This window comes from Cervus elaphus, chromosome 26 (genome assembly GCF_910594005.1).
Source record: "Cervus elaphus chromosome 26, mCerEla1.1, whole genome shotgun sequence".
NCBI classification, from domain to species: domain Eukaryota; kingdom Metazoa; phylum Chordata; class Mammalia; order Artiodactyla; family Cervidae; genus Cervus; species Cervus elaphus.
Genome location: NC_057840.1, coordinates 15,513,740 through 15,539,522, shown reverse-complemented (window position 1 = coordinate 15,539,522; position 25,783 = coordinate 15,513,740). Strand labels below are relative to the sequence as shown.

General features: G+C 38.4%; 1 protein-coding gene across 4 annotated transcripts in view; it reads left to right on the top strand.

Moving 5' to 3' along the window:
* Positions 1 to 25,783, top strand: part of TMEM244 (transmembrane protein 244) — a 65,738-nt gene that overhangs the window by 210 nt on the left and 39,745 nt on the right. For 3 of the 4 annotated variants that reach the window (XM_043888111.1, XM_043888109.1, XM_043888112.1), the window contains exons 1-3: positions 9 to 264; positions 21,291 to 21,376; positions 23,248 to 23,321. In XM_043888111.1, coding sequence (XP_043744046.1) covers positions 232 to 264; positions 21,291 to 21,376; positions 23,248 to 23,321 — 193 coding nt within the window. In that variant the 5' untranslated portion in view covers positions 9 to 231. Of the gene's footprint in view, positions 1 to 8; positions 265 to 21,290; positions 21,377 to 23,247; positions 23,322 to 25,783 lie in introns of those variants that run through there. The other variant, XM_043888110.1, reaches the window with a different exon arrangement.

Sequence of the window (25,783 nt, the reverse complement as noted above, 5' to 3'; positions counted from 1 at the left end):
GTATGAGAACTCGGTCGCCTAATAAGGATGTTCATTTTGGCACTCAGCAGCTTATGCGTGGCTCACAGATGGCTTCTGTCTCGTTCTGTGTAATCCAATCATCCTGCACTACTGCGTCTCACAGTCTTCAGGAGTAATTTGCAAAGCTCGCCGTGACAATTGTCTCTTCTTCCAGATGTCGAGGATGTAAGGAGGGTGGCTTTCACCACGGCTTTGCCATAGGATGTGTACATGGCTCTCCAGGTCAGAGTGGCACCCAGCAAGGTAAAGAGAAATGACTTCTTTGCATTGCCTCTGAGTTACTGCCTAGCTCGGGGATAAGCAAATATGTTCTATAAATGGCCTCTCTGTCTGTAGGCAACTTGTTTCACTTTTGGCTGGGCACCATGCAGAAAACATTCTGCAGTCGTCCTCACATTGTGTGCTAATGGTGGCAATATAGAGGCACCCGGGCCCAAGAAAAGATTCAAAAAAACCTCTAAATAGTGGTTGTTTCAGAGGGATCATTTTACTCACAGGCAGACTTTCTAGTATTAACACCTGCACTTCTGCTATCATCTTCTGAAATCATGACAGTTTGTCCTCAGTCTTTTTTTGGCCGGGGGTGGTTTTTATTTTTCCAACTTCTAAAGGATGTACAAGATTTTAAAGGCAAAGTACTGAAACATTTTTAATCTGTAGGTTTGTTAGTTTCTTTTTTCCCTTGAGGCTGGTGTTAATAGCTGTGTTTTATTTCAGTATAAAAATACCCCTTTTTAAAAAATCAAAGTACCTAAAACAAGGAAATATGCAAAGCCTCAAAACAGCTGTGTAAATTCACGTAGGCTTCAGGGCTATAAACATTCAGCCTTAAGGGAATGACACTCTGGAAAGTCTGATTTTTATTTAAAATTTAAATTATGATTATGAATTAGTGCTACATTCATTTTAGTGAAATATCAGTGCTGTATGTACTTTCTTAAGTTTTTTCTGCTTACTGCCATCATCACAACATAGATCATCAGTAAGAAATGTTAAGCACGGCAACTAAGAAAAATTTTCTAGGTCAGTAAAACAGTATTTTAGGCGAAATATTTTTAAAAAACATTTTTAAGAAGATTTTAAACTGTTCATAATTTGTGTGTAGTTTTGGGTTTGAACTAGCAGTTATAACTTTGCTTGAGAAGCGAAAATTAAAAGACAATATCCTTCCCTTAAGTAGCTTAAAGAATGAAGACTCTATATTTAGTCTGGTCTTACACACACACACATACACATATACTCTTTCTAGTGGAAATATCTAGGTAACTCCTGCCAGGAGGAGGAGCTTTATAGAATCCCAGAGCTTTATGTGTAGAATACCGTCTTAGAACATTAAACCAGTAGTGAATATGTTCAAGGGAGAGTTGTTGAAAATCTGAATTCTCATGATACAGTCCTATAAATTATGAGTTAACTTTTCTTAAGTCCTTGCTCATTGTCAGTATTATCAGCACAGGAATTACTGATACGCTCATAAATTAATAGTAATAGCAAAAGTGACCTTCGTCTAAAGAGAATTCCAAAACTCAACAGACATTTATGGAGTGCATGTCATGTGCCAGGCATTGGGCTAATTAAATCCCCCCTATCTCTACACTTTAAATGAGAGAAAAGCTGACTCAAGGGAAAGAGTTATGGCCAAAGGCCATTTAATTAATTTGCTGTCTGGGGAAACAGCACAGGAACTGGGAAGAAAGCCCAGGTATGAGAACTGCTAAGTTGTTCAGGATACAGTGCATTGTTTTTCAGAACTCCAGTGGAAGACTCATTTCAAAACTATATTCAACTAATGTTAAAATTACCATTCTAAAACAAATACTGCCTGGAAAAATCTCAGAGGCACAACGCATGCTTGCATTTCCTTATGGCTGCTGACCTCAGTTGGAGAATTTCATCCCTACAGACATTTTCAGAGGGAACTACCATCAGCAGGGTCTGTTTCCTTTGCTAAACTTCATGTCTTCTCTAGGAATTTTCCAAAGAACCAAACAACAGGCTTTCACACGGGAACAACATGTTACCTTGCGAGCATATCAGGCACGTAATGCTAGGAATCTTACCTGTGTTCTGAATACAAACCCCCCATGAGACTTCACCTATCTTTTACATATGAGTAGAAAAAACACACAGAGCAACTGGCCAAGGTTACATACTTGCAAGTGAGAAAACAGAGAAGAACCCTGGTATATTTGATCCCAGAGTCCACGTTTTTAATAAACAGACACTTCCCACTGAAGTGGGCATTCATTGGTTTTTTTTTTTTTCCCTTCTCTTCATTCATTATTATTCCGAATATATTTCTTGAACAGTTACCAAGGGCTAAGCAATATTTTGTGGCTGAAGAATCAAATGTGGTTAAATTAGTATCTCTGTCTTTGAGGGTCTAGAGAAAGCCGTCACCTCCATAAATAAGTATGCTACAACACATGTGATCAAATCTGTAAGACATATGCATAATGCTGTGGATGTAAAGAAATAAGGAGGGATTGAGTCTGTCCTTGAGTGGAGGGTGGAGTGTGAATATAATATGTGAGCGAGACTGGAAGAACATATAGATACTCGCCCTGAAAAGCTGTTAGTTGCTTGGAATATTCTGCTTTGTAGAATCATATAATGTCTTCCAGTTTCCATAGAATAAATGGAGAAGGTTATTATAAAAGGACTAGGCCCAGTTTTCACAAAGGAACCCTCCTAAATCTGCAGAGATGATATACTCTCAATTTACTTAAATTATTTCTGAGTATAGAAAAAGATGAAAAGCCACAAGATATTTTTATGAAACAAGAATTATATTGTCATCTAAACCTTATAAAGAAAGTGAAAGTGAAGTCGTTCAGTTGTGTCCAACTCTTTGCACCCCATGGACAGTCCCACAAGGCTCCTCCCTCCATGGAATTTTCCAGTGGGTTGCCATTTCCTTCTCCAGGGGATCTTTCCGACTCAGGGATCGAACCCGGGTCTCGCACATTGCAGGCAGATATTTTACCATCTGAACCACTTGGGAAGTCCAAACCTTATAAAGATAGCAAAAAAAAATAAACTATAGATCAGTCTCACTTATAAATATGGAAGTAAAAATCTAAATAACATAGGGGCAAATAGAATCCAAGAACTCATCATAAAAGTTAAACAGCATGATCAAGTGATACTTATTCCCAAAATCTAAGAGGAAAATCATACGATCATCTTCTCAGATGTTAAAGTGGCCTTTGACAAAAATTAACACCCATTTCTAATTATCAAAACACTGAATAAAATAGGAACGGAACTAATTCTTCTTTGATGTTAATATATGATTATAACTAGACATACACACACACAAAATGCAGACCCAATATGTTAGGAGAATACTAGAGGCATTCGTATTAAGGTCACTAACCACCCACTAACTTCACTGTTATTTAAAACTATACTAAATGTGTCTGAGAAAGGGGGAATGCGGGGCAGGGGGGAGGAAGGCCGGGGCGGGGGCGGGGATCAGTGCACCGCGTTGCTAGTGACCCGAGCCCTGGGCCGGGACTGCTTTCCAAGGGTCTGTTAGGGTTCAGCCAAGGAAGAGGGGAGAAGATAGGACCTACCTCTGCGCCTTTAAGCAAGCCGCGACCCCGCTTGACTGCTCTTTCTGCTCCGCACCAACCCTCCTTCCTCCGGGTGCCTGGAAGCTTACACGCGGGAAACTGAGTCCCGGGAGCGAGCTGGACCCCAGTGAGTGGGTGGGCTTCAGGCAGCCCGCCACTGGGTCGGTAGTCCAACAGCCTCAGGGCTGGGTCGCCCTAGGGCTTTTATCCTCTCGCTGTCTCTGCCCTAGAGTTCGGGGTGTCCAGAGGCGAGTCATTCTTGGAGCATCGTCCGTCATCCAGACCAGGGATTGTTTGGAGCACTTCTAATTTTTGGAACCCAGTAGGGTGAGGTAAGGAAGGGTTTCCAGGCTCAAGAACTAGCATGCACACATGCTTGGATGTGGCAATGAATGAGGGAAGTTATGTTTTGTATTAATAATTGAAATATAGCTGCTTTACAATGCTGCTTTTGCTGCACAACAACATGAACCAACCATGTGTATGCATGTATCCCCTCCCTCCGGAGTCTCTCCCCCACTCCCCCATTTCAGCCCTCTAGGTCATCAGAGCACTGAGCTGGGTTCCCTGTGTTACACGGTAGCTTTCTGCTAGCGATCTGTTTTTCATTCCTGTGTGCTAAGTCACTTAAGTCCTGTGCACTCTTTGCAACCCTATGGTCTGTAGCCTGCCAGGCTCCTCTGTCCCCAGGATTCTCCAGGCAAGAGTAGTGGAATGGATTGCCATTTCCTACTCCAGGGGACCTTCCGGACCCAGGAATCAAACCCCCCCATCTCTTACCTCTCCTGCATTGACAGGTGTGTTCTTTACCACTAGCACCACCTGGGAAACCTCAGTATTTCCTGGTGGCTCAGACATGAGAATCTGAGTGCAATGCAGGAAACTCAGGTTTGATCCCTGGATTGGGATGATTCCCTGAAAAAGGAAATGGTAACCCAGTCCAGTATGCTTGCCTGGAGAGTCCCATGGACACTGGAGCCTGGTGGGCTGCAGACCATGGGGGTGCAGAGGCTGGCACAGCTGAGCAACTAACACATCCACTCCAGTATAATTACTATTTTCTGTACTTATTAAAATTTTCTATCAGTAAATAATAATAAATAAAAATATAGTGGAGGTACTAGTCAATGCAGAATAAACAACAGAGCTCCGAGAATTGGAATAGAAGTGAAACTATCTCTGTTTACAGCTGGTATTGCAGTATATTTGGAAAAATACAAGACAGCTAATGAAAACACTAATATCATTTTTAAAATTCAGTAAAGTAAAAAAAATAAAAAAAATAAAATTCAGTAAAGTAATAGAATATTCAGCTGAAAACAAATCATAAGCCTTTTTATACACAAACAATAGCTCATGACGTGATGTAACAGAAGATAAAACTTCAGTTACATTAATAGCAAAAAAAGAATTCATTTAAGAATACCTAAACAGGAACTGTGTAAAATCTATGTGAGGAAAAATTAAAGACTTTTGAAAGGAAAATCTGAATTAATTTGGAGATTTTTCTTATTTTTAAATAGTATGAGTGAACTTTATAAAACTATCATTTATTCCCTTCTTATTAATAAATTTCACATGATCATAATAAGAATAACAAAAGTTTACTTTATGGAGTTGTTCAAGTAGATTTTTGAAGTTTATATGGAAAAAGAAACATACAAATAGCCATGAGACTTCTAAAAAATGAACAATGAAGGACGACTTTTAAAACATACTGTAAGACTTCTGTAATTAAAACAGTGTAATATTGATTCTTGAATAGATAGAAAGAGAAAGTAGTGGGGGAGAATAGAAAGCTCACAAGTAGATGAAAATCATCTGGAAATATAGTGATGAAAAAGGTAATATCTCATTGGAGTGTCAGATTATGAGGGAAAGCAAAGGAGTACAAAAAAAATGATGGGGATACATAAGATGAACATAAGAGATATCTTGTAGATGCTCATGTTTGGGACAATTTTAGCATCAACAAAAAGTCATGGTATTAATGTATTTTAGCATATTGAATATAAAAAAGAGCATGTTATCAACAATGGACAAATAAATAATATATACAGAAGTTCAGTGGTAAGAAGGGAAACCTCTTTATAGATGAGCATATACTAATATGTAGAAGAAAAAATAAGACTAGAAAATCACCATTTTGTAACACCAGTGTCCACAGTTGATTCAGACAAGGTGTATCAGTGGTTGTGAAAAGCTAGCGGGTAAAAAGTTTTGAGGAAACAGGACGTTCACACAATCTTAAGTACCACCTCACAGATTACTTAACTACAAAAGATAAACAGTGCAGTTAAAATAAGGAGATCTGGTAGACATTACCTTTATGAAGCGATCAAATTGACCACTACTGATAATGAAACAAGATGATGTTATGTATTCCTCATGAGATACGGGGAAACGCACAATGTTCAGTCAGTTCTGTTCAGTCGCTCAGTCGTGTCTGACTCTTTGTGACCCCATGAATTGCAGCACGTCAGGCCTCCCTGTCCATCACCAACTCCCGGAGTCTACACAAACCCATGTCCATCGAGTCGGTGATGCCATCCAGCGATCTCATCCTCTGTCGTCCCCTTCTCCTCCTGCCCCCAATCCCTCCCAGCATCAGGGTCTTTTCCAATCAGTCAGCTCTTCGCATCAGGTGGCCAGAGTATTGGAGTTTCAGCTTCAGCATCAGTCCTTCCAATGAACACCCAGGACTGATCTTCAGGATGGACTGGTTAGATCTCCTTGCAGTCCAAGGGACTCTCAAGGGTCTTCTTCAACACCACAGTTCAAAAGCATCAATTGTTCGGCGCTCAGCTTTCTTCACAGTCCAACTCTCACATCCATGCATTACCACTGGATAAACCATAGCTGTGACTAGACGGACCTTTGTTGGCAAAGTAATGTCTCTGCTTTTAAATATGCTATCTAGGTTGGTCATAACTTTCCTTCCAAGGAGTAAGTGCCTTTTAATTTCATGGCTGTAGTCACCATCTGCAGTGATTTTGGAGCCCCCCCAAAATAAAGTCAGCTACTGTTTCCACTGTTTCCCATCTATTTGCCATGAAGTGATGGGACCAGATGCCATGATCTTAGTTTTCTGAATGTTGAGCTTTAAACCTGTGTAGAATTCTTCCCCCAAACTCTAATCATGAGGAAACTATCAGGCAAATTTAGAATATGACGCTAAAGAGATATGACAACCAAATGTAATGTATACATTTAATTGATTCTAGTTTCTTTAGATTTTAAGGACAATTGGAGAAGTTTCAATGTGGACTCTATATGAATAAGACTTTATATCTGTGTAAAATTTCTTGTATATGATAATAGTCTTGTGTTTATATTATTAGAAAGTGTCCTTGCTCTTGTGAGAGTTTGGGGAAAAAACACTTAAATTCTTTGAAAATGTTATTTCCACTTTCTTCCATTGAGAAATAAATGTTACGATTTCATTTACCCTTGCATATTAAACCTAGTCATCTTTTTTGCAAAGTTTTTTATAGTTAAGTTTTAAGCAATTTAAAGGGGGAAAATGTGAATATTAATGTAAAAAAGATTTATTTTAAAAATAGGTTTTGTGTGAAACACAAAATACTTTGGTATGATACAGTTTGAGATCTGTATGCATAAATTAATGTTACTCTACATCCCAGTCGATGTTGTTTAGCATGTGAAATATCCCTATGAGGAATCCTCACTTGAAGAGGTTGTCATGCAGCTCAAAAATTGCTATTGAAACCAATACCAAAGACTTTGTTAATGAATATAAGTACAAGATATTTTTTCTACTGATGAGTGTTGTCAAAATAGGCAAGATTGAGCAGGCCTCGAAATCCTTGCCATTTCAGAATCCGGGAAGCTCATTAATGTAATACCATCGGAGAAGCACCCAAGATCGAGAACTGCATGTTCTTGTGTGGTACCCCCACTTCCTGGAGGAATTTGTCAATTGATCTGGCCGGAGTAGGGGGTAATCTGGCTTCAGGGTGTCACTGTGACTGCCTCAGAGTCAACATGACGAACTCAAAGTGTTTGTTTAAAGTGCTAAGAGAGTGGCACTTCCCCAAGTTTTCAAAACAGGTTGTATAAATATTTTCTTGTTTGCTAATAAATGTCAGTATATTTGGCACAGTAGAACTTGCAATTATTATTGCGTAGGACTTGCTATTATTGTAACATACAGAAATCTGGCCTTTCTCCTTCATTAGAAATGTATGAAATACAGAAGAGGGAGAACAGAATACCCATGATTTCCACATCTATAGACAAACACCATTAAGACATTCATGTTTTCTATCAGATTTATAATTTGTAGGTACTGAATTGAGGATATGGTATAGACCTAAAGCCCCCACTGACTTCTAATCTCTGGAAGCTACAGATATTGACTAAAGGAATTGATAGCAATTAAATTGTTGTTGAATAGCAGTTTAACCTAGGTTTGTTTGATTCATGAATTATGGGTGATTTTCATTTTTTTTGCTTCATGTTTTTGTTTTACAAGGTTTCCACAACGACTATTAGGTTGACAGTCAGATTTGTTTATATTTTTATCTTTCGTACTAAGGAAGTACTTTGGGGACTGAATTAATGAATGTATATTATTTAAATCTCTAGAATTTAGAAAATCAAAGAGGCAACTGGGGCCTCTTTAGCACATTAGAACTTCTTGAACTTTAGAAGCTAGGAAAAGAATTGAGAAGACCTGAGTTGACTGAAAACTGCTAACCAGTACAGGAAAACAAGAGAATTGATTTTGTCTTCTCCTACCCACCAGAACTACCTCAATCTTAAAACCAACATTATCATATAGTTTTTTAAAAGTCTATATACCTGTTTTCCAGATCTTTGTCTTACTAATAGTTTAACAGGACCTGCTATTAAATACAGGCCTGTTATTTGCTGTTAAATACAAATACAAATCTGTATTTGCTGTTAAATACAAATACACAGACCTGCTGGTTACTCTGCTACTTTCTGGGAAGTATTCTAAGTATTGTCCCTATTCAGTTCAGTTCAGTCGCTCAGTCGTGTCCGACTCTTCGCAACCCCATGGACTGCAGCACACCAGGCCTCCCTGTCCATCACCAACTCCTGGAGTTTACTCAAACTCATCTCCATTGAGAGATGGATGATGCCATCCAACCATCTCATCCACTGTGGTCCCCTTCTCCTCCTGCCCCCAATCCCTCCCAGCCTCAGGGTCTTTTCCAGTGAGTCACTTCTTCGCATCAGGTGGCCAGAGTATTGGAGTTTCAGCTTCAGCATCAGTCCCTCCAATGAACACCCAGGACTGATCTCCTTCAGGATGGACTGGTTGGATCTCCTTGCAGTCCAAGGGACTCTCAAGAGTCTTCTCCAACACCACAGTTCAAAAGCATCAATTTTTTGGTGCTCAGCTTTCTTCACAGTCCAACTCTCACATCCATACATTACCACTGGAAAAACCATAGCCGTGACTAGACGGACCTTTGTTGGCAAAGTAATGTCTCTGCTTTTTAATATGCTATCTAGGTTGGTCATAACTTTCCTTCCAAGGAGTGTCTTTTAATTTCATGGCTGTAGTCACCATCTGCAGTGATTTTGGAGCTCAAAAAGTTAAAGTCAGCCACTGTTTCCACTGTTTCTCCATCTATTTGCCATTAAGTGATGGGACCCGATGCCATGATCTTAGTTTTCTGAATGTTGAGTTTTAAGCCAACTTTTTCACTCTCCTCTTCACTTTCATGGAGAGGCTCTTTAGTTCTTCTTCGTCTTCTGCCATAAGGGTGGTGTCATCTGCATATCTGAGGTTATTGATGTTTCTCCTGGCAGTCTTGATTCCAACTTGTGCTTCATCCAACCCAGCATTTCTCATGATGTACTCTGCATATAAGTTAAATAAGCAGGGTGACAATATACAGCCTTAACGTACTCCTTTCCCCGATTTGGAACCAGTCTGTTGTTCCGTGTCCAGTTCTAACTGTTGCTTCCTGAGCTGCATACAGGTTTCTCAAGAGGCAGGTCAGGTGGTCTGGTATTCTCATCTCTTTCAGAATTTTCCACAGTTTGTTGTGATCCACACAGTCAAAGGCTTTGGCATAGTCAATAAAGCAGAAGTAGATGTTTTTCTGGAACTCTCTTGCCTTTTCAATGATCCAACGGATGCTGGCAATTTGATCTCTGGTTCCCCTGCCTTTTCTAAATCCGGCTTGAACATCTGGAAGCTCATGGTTCACGTATTACTGGAGATCAGTGGAGAAATAACTCCAGAAAGAATGAAGGGATGGAGCCAAAGCAAAAACAACACCCAGTTGTGGATGTGACTGGTGATAGAAGCAAGGTCCAATGCTGTAAAGAGCAATGTTGCATAGGAACCTGGAATGTTAGGTCCATGAATGAAGGCAAATTTGAAGTGGTCAAACAGGAGATGGCAAGAGTGAACGTCCACATTTTAGGGATCAGTGAACTACTAAAATGGACTGGAATGGGGGAATTTAACTCAGATGACCATTATATATACTACTGTGAGCAAGAATCCCTTAGAAGAAATGGAGTAGCCATCATGATCAACAAAAGAGTCTGAAATGCAACACTTGGATGCAATCTCAAAAACAACATAATGATCTTTGTTCATTTCCAAGGCAAACCATTCAATATCACGGTAATCCATGTCTATGCCCTGACCAATAATGCTGAAGAAGCTGAAGTTGAATGGTTCTGTGAAGACCTACAAGACCTTTTGGAACTAACACCCAAAAAAGATGTCCTTTTCATTATAGGGGACTGGAATGCAGAAGTAAGAAGTCAAGAAACACCTGGAGTAACATGCAAATTTGGCCTTGGAGTACAGAATGAAGCAGGACAAAAGCTAATAGAGTTTTGCCAAGAAAATGCACTGGTCCCTACTCATGGGTTACTTTTTACATAGGTTGCCATGCTTCATATGAGGTGAACTCTATAACTGGACACCCCTATTTGATTTAGAGGAGTTCATTTTCTGCAAAGACAGCCATTCAGAGCCCAGCCAGCTGTTCATCACCACCTTTTGATAACACTCTATCCGACCAGAGTGCCATATACCAGATAGTGATTGGCTTATCTAATCAGATTCTCACTTTCACTCTCTCTCTCTCTTTTTTGTTTTGCACAAGAGGGAGTTAATTAGTTGAGAGTAGCGTTGAAAGAAGGAACAGAGGGAAGCGGAGACCAGGAGTTTAGTCCTAAACATATTGTGGGCTTGCAGTGTCATTGTTCGCTTATCTTCTGAGTTGCTGCTGGTCCTAAATGGTGACAAAGTATAGTCGAGCAACTATTACAGTGATTTTTTTGATTCTGAAATTTTTTCAGTTGTCACCATGATAGTTCTGTACAACTAGAAAAAGAGCCTAATGAACATATTGAAATTTGAAATATAATTTAAAATACTAGTCCTACAAATAATATTTATACAGCTGTAGTATCTGCCATAACTGTTGACAAGATGAATAGGTCGATGCTTTTTTTTTAGCTCTTCTAGTGGGGATGGAGATAATCACTTATCTACAGAATTTTAAATGCTCTTAAATGACACCAGTATAATTGTTGTCATTCAGTCTCTAAGTCGTGTTGACCCTTCTCGACCCCATGGACTGCAGCACGCTGGGCTTCCCTGTTCATCACAGCTCCCGGAGCTTGCTCAAGTTCACATCCATTGAGTCTGAGATGCCATCTAACCATCTCATCCTCTGTCTCCCACTTCTCATCCTGCCCTGTCTTTCCCAGCATCAGTCTTTTCCAGTAAATCAGCTCTTTGCACCAAGCGGCCAAAGTACTGGAACCTCAGATCTTCCAGTGAATATTCAGGGTTGATTTCATTTAAGATTGACTGGTAGAGTTGGAATTACCCTTCAAGATTACGAATTCTTGATCTGGGATCCACAGTGGGCTTCTGAGATTCTGGACAATACTGAATTTGCACACATTTTTTGGTGTGTGTATAGTTGAGCATATCTGTTTTTCCACATAGTCGATAGTTTTCATTAGCTATTCCACAAGACAGTTAAGTACAAAAGGGTTAAAAACCTCACTGCCTAATTTTACAGATAAAAATATCACTCAGAGTAATTTATCCACAATCTAGCAATCTGTAACTACTAGAGACTAGGTTTCTTTCATTCTGTCATTAAAAATTTATAAAATATAGTAAAAAAGAAAAAGAAGAAATGCTTTTAACATGTAAGGACAAACACCATTAAGAAGTTTCTATTTCTTACCAGCAGTATACGTTTGGGTTCAGAATAACACTTTTGAAAATACATATTGATATATTGCTTTCTAATAGACTTGCACTAAATTGCGCTCACATCAGAAATCTAGAATAGTGAGTATTTTATCACCAGAACAATTTATTCTTTTTTTAAAATAGAAAATATTTTGGCTAACTTGGCAAGAGTTCAATAGTGTCTCATTGTTGTAGAGTGTGTTTTTATTATTAGTGAAGAAAAAGATTTTATTTTTTTTATTTCTGTTGGAAATAAGTCTCTTGTCTGTCTTGTCCATTTACATAAAGAACCCAGTTTTCTTAGCTGTCCATCCAATCCTTTTAAGAAATCCTACCTCAGGAGAAAACTATAGGAGAAACAAGTTTTCTGTTTATCTCCTGGATTTGTTCTTGCATTCTCAGTAGATCTTTGCTTTGCTATTATCTGAGAGGTTTGTTAAAATGTAAATACCTGGGTCCTACCCACTGTCTGCAGAATCCAAATGTCTAGGTATGGGTGTGAGAAATTTGTGCTTTTAACATGCAGACACTTCATATTTCTTAAGAATAATAAAATTTGAGGACTACTTAAGGGACAAGTAGGCTGATATTAAATATAAAGTGTGTGTACTTTATATTTCATACTAAAAGTCTCTATCTCTATGAAACCCAGGTTATCTCTCTTCTATGAGGTAATTTTGCCATTATAAAGTTTAATTTCTGCTTCAGGGCTAATAAACTTGGTATAAAAGTACAGATCTACCAGTGACCCGCTTTGTAAATACCCTTAATTTCTATGAACTTCTCTTTATCTATAAAGAGGTGGTTATAATCCTAGCTCATGTGTTTATTTTGAAGGGTGAGCTAACCCACACAAGTATACTGTAAATGGTCATATAAATGTTGGATATATTTTCTTGTTCTAATTGTTTATCATATGGTAATTTTGGCTGCCTCACTTCCTTTGTAATGCCAGGAAGTCTGAAACAACTTTGGGCACAATATCAACACTCGATAATTATCTACTGATTGATTACCATCTCGAGGTACATCAAAGACTGCTTTAATATGAGGTGGTGTTCACTGTGGTCTGGGTTCTGACTAATCATAATGGATACTCCTCAAACAATTCCTGTGCCGACTGGACGTCAGCCATGCTTCTATTAACCCTAAGACTGTAATGAGTCATTCCGTTCATTTCCCTGAGTACCTACTATGTGCCAGGAACCACAGCAGACCCTAAAAGTACATTAGTGAGCACAATGGACAAATCCCTGCCCTCCCAGTCCCTTCTAGATGAAATGGGTATCATAGAGCAATTACACATGGTCTCTTTTAGCAATTCCTTGAAGAAATTCCATACATGTGGAAGACATCACATCAAATTGTTATCAGACAATAAGAGAAATTCAACAGACAAAAAGAGTGAAATGTAGCTATCAATTCCAGAAGGATGGAATTAGTAGGAGCTTTTCCTTTTTTAATTACGCCCAGTCAAACCAGGATAGGATCTGGCAAGACAGTAGAGTGAGCTATGCAGCTGAAGCTCTTAGGCTCCAATGAAGCTCTGAGTCCTCAAGGAGCCACCTGCACAAACTCATACACTCTCTTAGTCCTAGTCTAGTGTTTACAAAGGAAATGGTCCTGGTTTGGCCAGATTCTGAAGCCTAAAATGAATAGAACTTTCCTCTATTCTTTTATAGTGAGCACAGTTCTTCCTTAATTTCAACTCATTAAAAAAATGTTTTCTTGTTTAGGACAGAAGAAGGAAGTCTGGCATCCAAATATCTTAATCACAAAAGATGATAAAGACTAGTTGTAGCAGACAGTTTTTTTTAAAGAAACATATTTATCATAGCTTACATTTGCACACTTTAAAGACTTGTGAATTTATATTCCACTCTGAAAATAATTTTGCAATTTTTCACAAATACAAAAGGGGAAATGTTTATTTATTTATTTTTAATTGTTTATTATTTATTTATTTTTGGCCGTGTGTCATTTGGGATCTTAGTTCCCCAGTGAAGTGAGTGAAGTGAAGTCACTCAGTCGTGTCTGATTCTTTGTGACCCCATGGACTGTATGTAGCCTACCACGCACTTCCATCCATGGAATTCTCCAGGCAAGAATACTGGAGTGGGTTGCCATTTCCTTCTCCAGGTGGGAAATGTTTTTTAATGAAGAAATTGCATTATTAATCTATATGTGAACGTGATAAATCTCCAGTTACAATCAATTACTACCCACATTCACACTAATGAGGGTTATGTTAGGGACAAAAGAGAGCACCCAGCAAAGGATAATAAGCCAGGGAAAACTTCTTGGCGGAAGTGAGGTCTCAGAGGCGACCTGACAAAGTGAGTGAGAGTTAGCTTTCCAAAGAGAAGGAGTTGATTTTATATTAGGGGATATCATTGAACATTCCTCGGAAAAGGAAGTACTTAAAGATGGCTAGAATGACAAAGAGGAGGTAAACACCAAGGAGATAGCAGAATCTAAAAGGTGACCTTTGATAGGTACAAGGTAATACTGAGAAACATGTGTGTGTGTGCGTGTGTGGTGTGTGTGTGTGTGAGAGAGACAGAGAGAGAGAGAGAAAATCTGAAGAATTAGGCTTGCTGTCCCAGGAATGCACCCCAAAGGAACATACAATGTTTTTAGCTAAATGCCTCCTCATTGCCTTGGAGAGTCCAGCAAAACAATATACCCTCCAGTCCCTGGGGCTTTGCTGAGTCTATGGAACTGCCCAGGTGACCCTCTTCCTCCATCTCAATGGTCCATATTACATGTTCATAACCTCCCTGAAACCGTGGTGTCCTTGATCCCAGAGGGACACACAAGGCAAAGTGGCAGCATTTATTTTCTTATAAAATATGGATAAGACATCCTATTGGGCAGTGTTGTTGTAAGGATTAAAGAAAATGAGGTGTTTCCAAAGTCCTTCTAGCTCAGCCCTGGTACATGTAGGTATTAAACAAGGGTAATCCCCTACCCCACCCCTAGGAAACAGGGGTGTTCCTCAAATTTTTATTAATAAAATTATATTTTTACAGTTTGTAAAGATGTTCACTGGTTACATAGACTTAGAACTTTTTACAAAATTATTATGGAAAAATAAGCATATAGTAATGCAAATAGAAAAGTAGAATGAATTTAATTTATCCATGACCTAACTTCACAACTATCAACCCTGTTCAATCTTGTTACATCTACATCACCACCTATTCTCCCATGTTTTTACTTTGAGGCTAACTCAGAAATCATATTATTTCATCTGCAAGTATTTCCATATGTGTCTTTAAAAATAAAAAAATAGTCATCATACCACCATACTACCTTAAAATATTAACAAGAATTCTTTAGCATTATCAAATATCCAGTTGAATTCAAGTAGCCAAAACTCTCATAAATATCTTATATTTCATAGTTTGATTCAAGATCCAAATATATGTTTTAGAAGAATAAATTAACATTTTGGTGCTAGTTATGTACTGAGACTGCAACAAATTCTGACTCTTATATATTGAATTTTCCTAAAGTACAGTAGTAATATTCGTATCAGAATGAAATTTTGTGTTCAGTCATTTGGGCAGCATTTTTAAGTTACTTTCCTTTGGTAATTTAATACCATTTGTTTTTTTTTTTTCTAACTCACCTCTGCCACTGAATAAAGGTTTGACCTTGGGGCACTCACTCAACCTATCCAAATCTGTTTCTATAATTTTAAAAAGAAAGTGTTGAACTAAGATTGATTATTCAGCATGCTTTTCTTCCAAGCCTACCGCGTGGAAGGCAGGACAGCCCAGGGTGAAGAGAGTTCAGACGTCCAGCAGATCTGGACTGGAGCCCTGCCACATACAGGCCGTGTGAGCTGGGATAAGTTTAACCTCTCTCTGCCTCCATTTCTAAATCTGTGAAGTACAGTTGATAGTTACCCAGATTCATGATGGAGTGGTATGAGGAGGGTGGATAAAATGAGAGTATGTGGGTACAGTGCTTGCCACATAGTAATCCCACAATAAATAGTGAGTGTAGTTAGACTCTCAAGACTTTGGGGCAAGGTTAAGAGGAGGAGGCTGGAAGGAAAGGCGGTGGTTAGAGCTAATATATTATTGTATTGTCTAATACAGCACCCGTTGGCTACACAAGGCTATGAGCACTTGAAATGTTAGTAGGCCAAGTTGAGATGTGTTAGTAAAATTCACCCTGGGATTCTAAGATGTACTGTGAACAAGCAAGAAATACCACAATAATAACTTCTAATATTTACTATATGTTGAAATTGTATGTTGGATATATTGGGTTAAATAAAATATTATCAAAATTAGTTTTTCTTTCTTTACTTTTATGAAAGTGATTCATGGAGAAATTTAGATGACATACATGTGGCTTGCATTATAAATATCTATTTATAGACTATATATTACTATTTATAGAAATCTATTGGACAGAATTGGGCTAGATCAAATGACCCTCTTCCTTAAGCCCCCACAACTTGCTGATTCTGTTTCTTCACTGGCCCTCACATTTATCTTCTCCATCTCCACTGCTGGTCAAGAGTATTAAAAACCCCTTTATTTTATTCTTTGCATTTTTAATCAAGATGTAATTGGCATATCACATTGTGTTAGTTTAAGGTGCACAGAAAGTTGATTTGATATATTTATATACTGCAGTATGATTACCACCAGCGCATTAGCTAACACCTCTATCATGTCACAAAGTTAGCATTTCTTTCAATGGTTTCCTTAGCCCCTCTCCAGTCTACATGTGCAGTTGCTAAGTCATGTCTGACTCTTTGTGACCCCATGGACTGTGTAGCCCACCAGGCACCTCTGTCCATGGGATTTCCCAGGCAATAATACTGGAGTGGGTTGCCATTTCCAGTCTACTATTCTTGAATGTTTCACAGTCTTCCCTTCAGAGACATTGGAAATTTTATTAAAGCATAAAATTCCCTTCATGATATTTTTTTAAAATTTATTTATTTTAATTGGAGGCTAATTACTTTACAAGATTGTAGTGGCTTTTGCCACACATTGACATAAATCAGCCACGGGTGTACATGTGTTCCCCATCCTCTTTAAACTCTCTTACCACCTCTCACCCCCACCCAGACCCCCACATCTTTGCAGGTACTTCTTTTGCCTTGAGCAGAACCCTGACCCCAGCGTAATGGTTAAGAGTTAGCAGAATTTGAATCCCAGCTCTGCAATTTACTGACAAGCTTTGAAAAACTAACTAGACCTCTCTGAGCCTCATTGTTCTTCTCTCTAAAAATAATAATAATAATGATAGACTTGGACTAAGTGAATAGACTTATCTTTCAAAACGTTTATGAGGATTAAATGAGATAATGCGTGCGTGCTGCTCAGTCTCTTCAGCTGTGTCCAGCTCTTTGCGACCTAATGGACGGTAGCCTGCCAGGCACCTCTGTCCCCGGGATTCTCCAGGCAAGAATACTGGAGTGGGTTGCCATTCCCTCCTCCTGGGAATCTTCCCAACCCAGGAATCAAACCCCATGTCTCTTGCATCTTCTGCATTAGCAGGTGGGTTCTTTACCACGATCACCACCTGGGAAGCCTGAGATAATGCATAGATGGTGCCAAGTACACAGTTTTTTTGTTTGTTTGTTTTTAAAGTCCCTTAGTCGTGTCCAACTCTTTGTGACCCCTTGGAGTGTATGGAATTCTCCAGGCCAGAATACTGGAGTGGGTAGCCTTTCCCTTCTCCAAGGGATCTTCCAAACCCAGGGATCGAACCCAGGTCTCCCACATTGCAGGCAGATTCTTTACCAGCTGAGTCACAAGGGAAGCCCGAGAATAGTGGAATAGGCAGCCTATCCCTTCTCCAGGGGATCTTCCCAACCCAGGAATCAAACTGGGGTCTCCTGCATTACAGGCAGATTTTTTACCAACTGTGCTATGAGGGAAGTACACGGCTAACCTACAGTGAATGTTAGTGTTGAATGTTTCCTCCTGGAAAAATGTTCCTTGCCACCCCACCCTCCACAAACCCCTGTCTCTGCCTTGGGTTTCCACAGCACTCTGTGAGTGTATGCGTGCTAAGTCGCTTCAGTTGTGCCAGACTCTTTGCAACACTGTAGACTGTACTGTCGGCCGCCTCTGTCCATGGGATTCTCTAGGCAAGGATTCTGGATTGAGTTGCCATGCCCTCCTCCAGGGGATCCTCCTGACCTAGGGATTGAACGCACGTTTCTGGCATTCAGATGGTTTCTTTTCTGCTGAGCCACCGGGGAAGCTCCATCCCACTCTGCACTCCTCAATCCCCGCTTTTCTGTCTGTGTTATAGCCAGCCACCAGTCTTGCCTCTAGATCAGTAGTCTTCAAAGCTTGGTGTTAGAAGCAGCAGTGCTAGCATCCCCTGGAAACTTCTTAGAAATGCAAATTCCTGGAGCCCACCCTAGAACTACTGAATAAAAACTCTGGGGCTAGGGCCCAGAAGTCTGTTTTAACAGGGCCTCAATGTGAGTTCTGATATTTATACATTTGATAAACATTGCTACACTGGGTATTTATGCCTGGGACCACATCCAATTCATCTTGCAATGCCACCCAGCCCAGTGACTATTTGTCAAATGAAAAAATGGATGAATGAATCCTGATGACAGTGTGGGGCCATCGAAGGATAGCCAGTAGGGGAATGTCATGGTCTGATTGCCTTTTATAAAGTTACTTTCGTAGGCTGTATAGAGAAAAGATTACAGGCAGAAATTACTAGAGGCAACTGAATTTGCTTATAGGAAAATTATGATTTGAAAATCTAAATTTATTATGCAGGCAGGAAAAATAGTTATTTACAAAAAGAGTGCCTTGTTTTTCAACATATTCCATTCAAAACAGTTTTAAAATGTGTATTATACCATTCTATTGGTAAGTAGTGTTTTATAAATTTGTTGGGGAAAGTAGGTATACCTATATGTTATAAATTTGTCAATAAATGTGTTCTCTCACAAATTATGATTTCATTAAAAAGTAGTTCCAGGTATCTTACACATTTTTAGCATTTTTGTGTTTTCAAAGTGTGAAGCACAATCCTCTGTTTGGATTATGAAAGCAAAATTCTATAGCAAATGAGTATATTTAAAAATTAAAATGTTACTTAAATTTCAGTATTAACATAGAAATAAGAAAAGTTTCATGTCTGACTACATATTAGTATAGAGACTACATGTTATTTATCTTTTTTGGTTGGAAATGAGTAAACAATCATCTAGAAATATTTCAACTAAAGGTTATTAATGCCCAAATTAAAAGAAAATCAAATTTATATTAATGTATAGAATAAAAAGTAAAGCAAATCCAAAGATGTATGACCTTCCAGAAAACTGTAAGACTGCAGAAGCCCCAAAGTTGCTCCCTATCATAATACTCATGTTCCATCAGCAGATTCTTATCCCAACAGCTGGGCAGGAATTGATCCAACTTAAATGTGGGAGCAGTATCTGGACCTTCAACTCAGGTGAAGCTTTCATATTTTCTCTTGACCGCTAAGTCATCTTCTTAACAAATGAGAAAAAGCAGAGACATCCATCACTTTGCCAACAAAGGTCCATATAGTCAGAAATATGGTTTTTCTGTTAGTCATGTACCAATGTGAGAGCTGGACCATAAAGAAGGCTGAGTACCAAAGAATTGATGCTTATGAACAGTGGTGCTGAAGAATACTCTTGAGAGTTCCTTGGTCTGCAAGAAGATCAAGCCAGTCAATCCTAAAGGAAATCAACCCTGAATATTCACTGGAAGGACTGATGCAGAAGCTCCAATACTTTAGCCACCTGATGCAAAAATCTCACTCATTGGAAAAGACCCTGATGCTGGGAAAGATTGAGGGCAGGACGAGAAGGGGGCAACAGAGGATGAAATGGTTGGATGGCATCACTGACTCAATGGACATGAGTTTGAGCAAACTCAAGGAGAGAGTGAAGGACAGGGAAGCCTGACCTGCTGCAGTCCATGGGGTCACAAAGAATCAGGCATGACTTAGGGAATGAATACACACAGAAGAAGGATCATGAAGGAAGAAGGAACAGAAGACAAAGAATGCGAAATACTGAAGACCAATGGGAGGGAGAGGCTGAGAACAATGGGCAGAAAGAGAAGGGATTTGATGAGCAAAGAGGAGTCTACAGGCAAAGGGTATGAGAGGCCAAGAGTGACGTGGGATAGGGAGAGAGAGGCAGGGTTCTGAAGGGGTCAAAACCCCGCAGTCTGGGTTTCTTACGGCCCTCTTAGGCCCAAGAGGTCACCTAGTTTTAGTAGTTGAAAGAAGTGAATTGTTAGTAAATCTACAAATTTAATCCATTCAGCCAGTTGGTTGTGATGGGCTCTGTGCTACTGTTTTCTCTTCTTGCCTCTACAGAGGAGGGCTCCTTCTGTGCCCAGGCCAGTTAAAAGACTTGGTCAAGTTGGTGGATTGGTTATTCAGAGAAAAGAGCCATCCTGAAGTGTTAAAGTCTTGAGTAAACAAGATGACTTCTTAAAAGATTCCAAAGGGAAAGAACAAACCAAAAAACCCCATATGAAATGTGAACATTTTTACTATATTCACAAAAATATATCTTTAAGAGATCAGCAAGGAGGTCTTCTAAACATTTTCAATTGCTCATCGGCTTTTCAAATGTTTATTCATATGAGCTGCCTATTTATATACCTTGTCCCTTTTTCATTGGTTTGTCTGTCTCTTTTATATTCAAATGTGTTTAAATATTGCAGATAGCAATCCTTTGCCTGTGATATATGCTGCAAATGTTTTCTCCTGTTCTAGTTCTTGACATTTAAACCTTAAATCCATCTGAAGTTTATTTTGGTGTTTCATACAAGACTGCAATCTAATGAGATTTTTTTTTTTAATCTAGAAGTTAGACAATTTTCACAACACTATTTGTTGAATAATCCATCTGTTCCTCATTCATCTGCAGTGCTTCCTTCTTAAGTCTCACAGGTGGTAAAATTCGTCTCAGGACCATCTATTCTGTTTTAGCCAATTGCTCTATAAATTCTAGCAGAAGAATTTAGCTATTGTTGTATAAATTTTTTGTTTATACTTTTCAAAATTTCTTAGCCTTTCTTGTATTTTACTGTCATGGCAGCTGAGATTTAGAATCATTTTATCAGGTAAAAACATAAATATTGACACAATATAGTAAAACATAAATTTTGTAAAATTTATGTAATTATGTAAAAACACAAATATTGTTGTGGTAGATGACGGATAGGTAGTACGGATTTATGTACTGCGTTGATCCTTGCTGCAGACATGTACTATGACAGCTTCTTTAGCCGGCAACACTTTTATTGTGTACTTTGAAGTCCTTCCCACCACATAGGTCTGCAGGCAAAACAAGGCTAGCCAACGTGACCTAGCAGTCATTCATTGTCTTTTGTTTGTCAGCCTCCTTACCAACAACCATGGGAAAAAGCCCAGGCTCTTGGAGCTCACCCCTATGTTCTCTGCAGGTCATTTGGAGGAACCTTCTCATATGTGTCATCCTTTTCTACACTGTGTACTACGTGGTTCTGGGCGTGTGCTGTGTGATGCTCAAGTAAGTATAACATCACCTTCAAACAATTCAAAAGTTCAGGTCCAACACGAAAGAAGTTCACGTAGAATACTCAACGTGTCTTTATAGAATAAAGGGTGCAGATTTTTCCCCATGGTATACTTTCTTTCTTTTTTTAAAAAGTGAAAATAAGCAAATATGTCACCTTTGAAAATGATACAAGTAGCAATCATGAAATGAGTAGAATCAGGCAGGACTGTTCCTCTTATGAGGATGATCATGGAAAGAAAGTGAAGCTATTACTCCCTGGGCTGGTGTTGCATCAGAGATCAGAGGGCATTTGAACTAGAAGGGAATTTAGATATAATCTACATCCAATTTAAATATTTTCTGCTACATACTGGAAATAGCTTTAGACTGAGAAGTCAGGAGATCTGCATTCCAGCCCAGGTTCTTACTAACTTCCTGAATCATCCTGACTAAGCCATAGAGCTTCTCTTACTTCAATTATCTTCGTTTGTCAAGTGAAAGTAATAATCCAAAAGATAGTTATCATGAGGACCAAGTAATACATGTATTTTTAAAGATATTTTGAAGTGTGAGGCATTTTTTTAAAGGTAATTTTTCTTTGTCTTTCTAAGGTTGAATTTTATCTTTACAAATTTAGCTTGCCAATACATTGATTTCTTTGAAATACATTATGTATAGCTACAAAGAATTTCCTAGAAATTGATTGTTTATACAATTGAATTTTATTGTGTAAGCAGGGAATTGGGACTTTTCATTTTCAGTGTGGAAATCAATGCCCAGAAATGATTATATTGACTTTTGCAGTGGGAATGATGCTATAAAGCTTGCTTGCAGGCAAGCCCACTGAGGAGGAGTCTGGTGTGTTCACACACAGTTTCAACTATTGCCTGGGAATGGAGAGGGTGAGGCGGCGCCCAGAGCAGTGAAGGTCTCAGAATACTCTGAGTTCTCTGAGCGTGGGATTCCAAGGGTTTTTAGTTAATGTGAATCAGAGGTGAGGAATTTGGAGTAACCAGGCCTTAAAGCCCCAGGAGGCAGATAACTGATTGACCAGCTACACACAGCTACAAACTTGGGCATGGTAGGAGATGCAGAGTTTATAGTCAGATTTAATTTTCTTTTTTTTTTTTTCATTTTAAATCATTTTACTTTTGTATGGATGTATAGTTGGTTTACAATGTTGTGTTAGTTTCTGGTGTATAACAAAGTGATTCAGATTTTTTTCCCATATAAGTAATTACAAGATATTGAATATAGTTCCCTATGCTATACAGTAGGTCTTTGTTGTTTATTTTATATGTGGTAGCATGTATCTGTTCATCCAAAGCTCCTAATTTATCCCTCGCCAACCCTTTCCCCTTTGGTAGCTCAAACTTTGTTCTCTATGTCTACTATGAAAATGTAGGCTCATATTATGTCTAATGTGAGTGTAGACTCAGATTTTAGACAGAGAGAGACCTCAGAGATTAATTGCTTCAATGTACAGGTAAGAAATGAAAGCTCAGAGAGGTTAAGCAGCTGCCCAAGTTCATAGTTAACAGCATCATCAGAATTACAGCTGGGCCCTGTTGCTTCCCAGTATAAGTCCTCATCACCGTGTTAGGTTTTACACCCACACTTGATGGAAGGGACCTCCAAGACTATAGCGGAGACCTCAAATACCATGAAGCCCCCTTGGAGAGCAGATGCCACTGGACAAAGAAGACAGTGTGGGTAAGGAAGGCGTTCGGCTCCCATTCAAGCCAGCCAGTTTTCAAATGTGCCACAAAGTGATTAAAGCTGACTTGTCCTTGTATGGGAACACTTGAGGTGCAAAATGTTAACATGCAACTTTATGAACTACCTCCTCCAGAGTAAACTCTTTTCATTTGTAACATCCTCAGGGTGTATGAGTTGGATGTCCTGGCACCATTTGATTTCAAAACAAATCCTTCATGGCTCAACACAAATTATAAAGGTAACTGATTTTAGTTTCCAATCTTTGCTAATTAGTGAACTAAATGCCTCCAAAAATCAAAATAGTTTTTGTTTTAAAAAATTTTAAAAATATCAAGCCTTCTTCTCAGCCATCTGTATCCTATATCCGACTCCAAAAATGTGGAAAAGTGCCATCAAATTTTTTTTAAATGACTATTGCTAAAAGATGGAATAGGATGAAATAAGAGGATAGTTTTCCTAAATGAATTTTTATTTTAGTGATATTATGGATAAATTTTTGTGCATTAAATATTTTTCAAAGAAAAGGCAGAAAAATGGCTTAATGGAATGATGTAGAAAGATATTTATGACATATGAAATGGAAAATAAAGACTAGAAAAGAGTTTGTATAGTCTAATTATTCATTTTTGTAGAATAGAGTAAAATGCATCATGTCAGTGGTAAGAAATCTGGAGAATTATGCAACAAACTGTTATCTCCCAGCTGGAATGACAGAGGACTTTCATTTTCTGCTTTGTACATTTCTGCTTAGTTTGATTTTTTTCCTTCCCCAAAATAGTGTAAAACTTGTTGCAAAGGAAAAATGATAAGAAAGAATATAGTAGGAAAAAATTTTATCTCTCTTAAACTTACTATTTTTGTTGAAGAAATAATTATTCTTAACATTATGTTAAATTTCTTACCACATTTTTAAAAAATGAAATTGTGGATTCTTCAAACAGTAAAGTTCTTTAGAAAACCACTGGACATCTTTTTTTTGGAACAAATATGCAAATATACGAAAATTGCCTGAAGCCAAATGTGACTTGTATAGGAAACTTGGTCAGCTAGAACTACTGAATTTAAAAGTTTCAGAACAGCCTTTTCAAATGGGTAACCTTTTTTCGTGCCATTATTGATTCAATTTGGGATAGACAAAGATATCTTAGAACAAGAAACTTTCATTCTAATGAGATACAAGTTCTAACATTCTATCTTAACTTCCACCTCACACATTTCCCTGTTGAAGACTGAATTAACTTTTTCTTCCAAGCCGATTCACAAATGATAAAGAAATAGTCACAAGAAAGAGTTACATATGGGTTGTGTGTTTGGGGTAGGGAGAGAGATTTAAAATCCAACTGTTATTTAATTCTTGCATTTGAGACTGTTAGTGATAGATAGGACAATGACACAGGCTTATTGGAGAAAGCTGTGTTTTGACATAGCAGAGATTAGTGAAAATCCTCAGAATGCCACGCACAGTCAAAGTTGTTCTTTCCTCTCTCAAAAAACAACTAACATTTGTACAAAGATATCAGTAAACCCTTAGCCTATTAGATCTTTAGTTTTGGTCTTGGAGAGATAAGTGTCATAACTTTTCAAAGTTATTGCTTTGAGAATCCAGACTTGTTTAATCTTGGAGATAAAATGTAAGCGTAATCTCAGAGCCTTGAGCATGTATTGAGGGTCAGGCTCTTGTCTGTTTCAACAGTTTTGTTACCTAGGAGATCAGGCTTAGCAAGGACACTGAAAAGTGTGGGTCCAATTGAGACATTTGACTACTAACTTTCTCTTGCATCATAGAGACTGGATTATAAACTGTTTTCATTTTAAAATAAAATCCTCTCAACAGTTTTTGAGGTAGATATGATAGAAATCCATTTCCCAATTTATCAAGGAATAATTAGACTGACCTAGAGGTTATAATCCTACTCAAGATCATAGCACTCTTATGCTATAAGGTGAGACTAGAACACTGGTACCTCAACTTCAAATTTTGTATGACTTCCTTTAAATCATGCTATCCCATATCATAGACAAAGCAGAATCCTCCTCTATTAATATATGTGAATACAGTTTGTTCAAGACTGAAATCACTGTCTCTAAGCAGCTGCAAGTTAACTCGGAAAATCTGTAAATACTGATAAAAGAGACATATCTATTTCCTTATAGTAACATGGAGAGACTCCGTTAGCCCCGGTGAAGGCAGAAATGGAGGTGTGATGGGCAGCGCTAATGACAGTGTGATACCACCATATAGCTCCGTCCACAGCCTTGAGTTTAGAGGTTAGGACATGCAATAATTGTAACTCCATACAACAGAAAAGGAGCTAGTAGGAGTTCTCCATTCCGTTTTAGAAATCTGTTGAGTTGAATGAAGTAGAATTGAAGAGGAATAAGTGTGAGGTCTTTTAAAAGGCTGGCACCTGAGACTTGCTTACTTATTTCATGTCTTGCTGACCCACTAGGCAATGGCTGGCATGTCTGTTAATAAATTACTTCTGCACAATAACAGATCATGTGACTATCTTACTTTTAGCTTTGAAAAGTATACAATTTGCCTGCCTGGACTGATCAATTCATTAATTATTTATATGAGCATACCTATCATTTTCTGTGTTTTAAAAGAAAGGTAACTTTTATGGACATTGATATCATTATGAAGGAACCTTGGGGGTATGTCACATGTATTTTCATTTTAAAGTTTGATGAATCTCA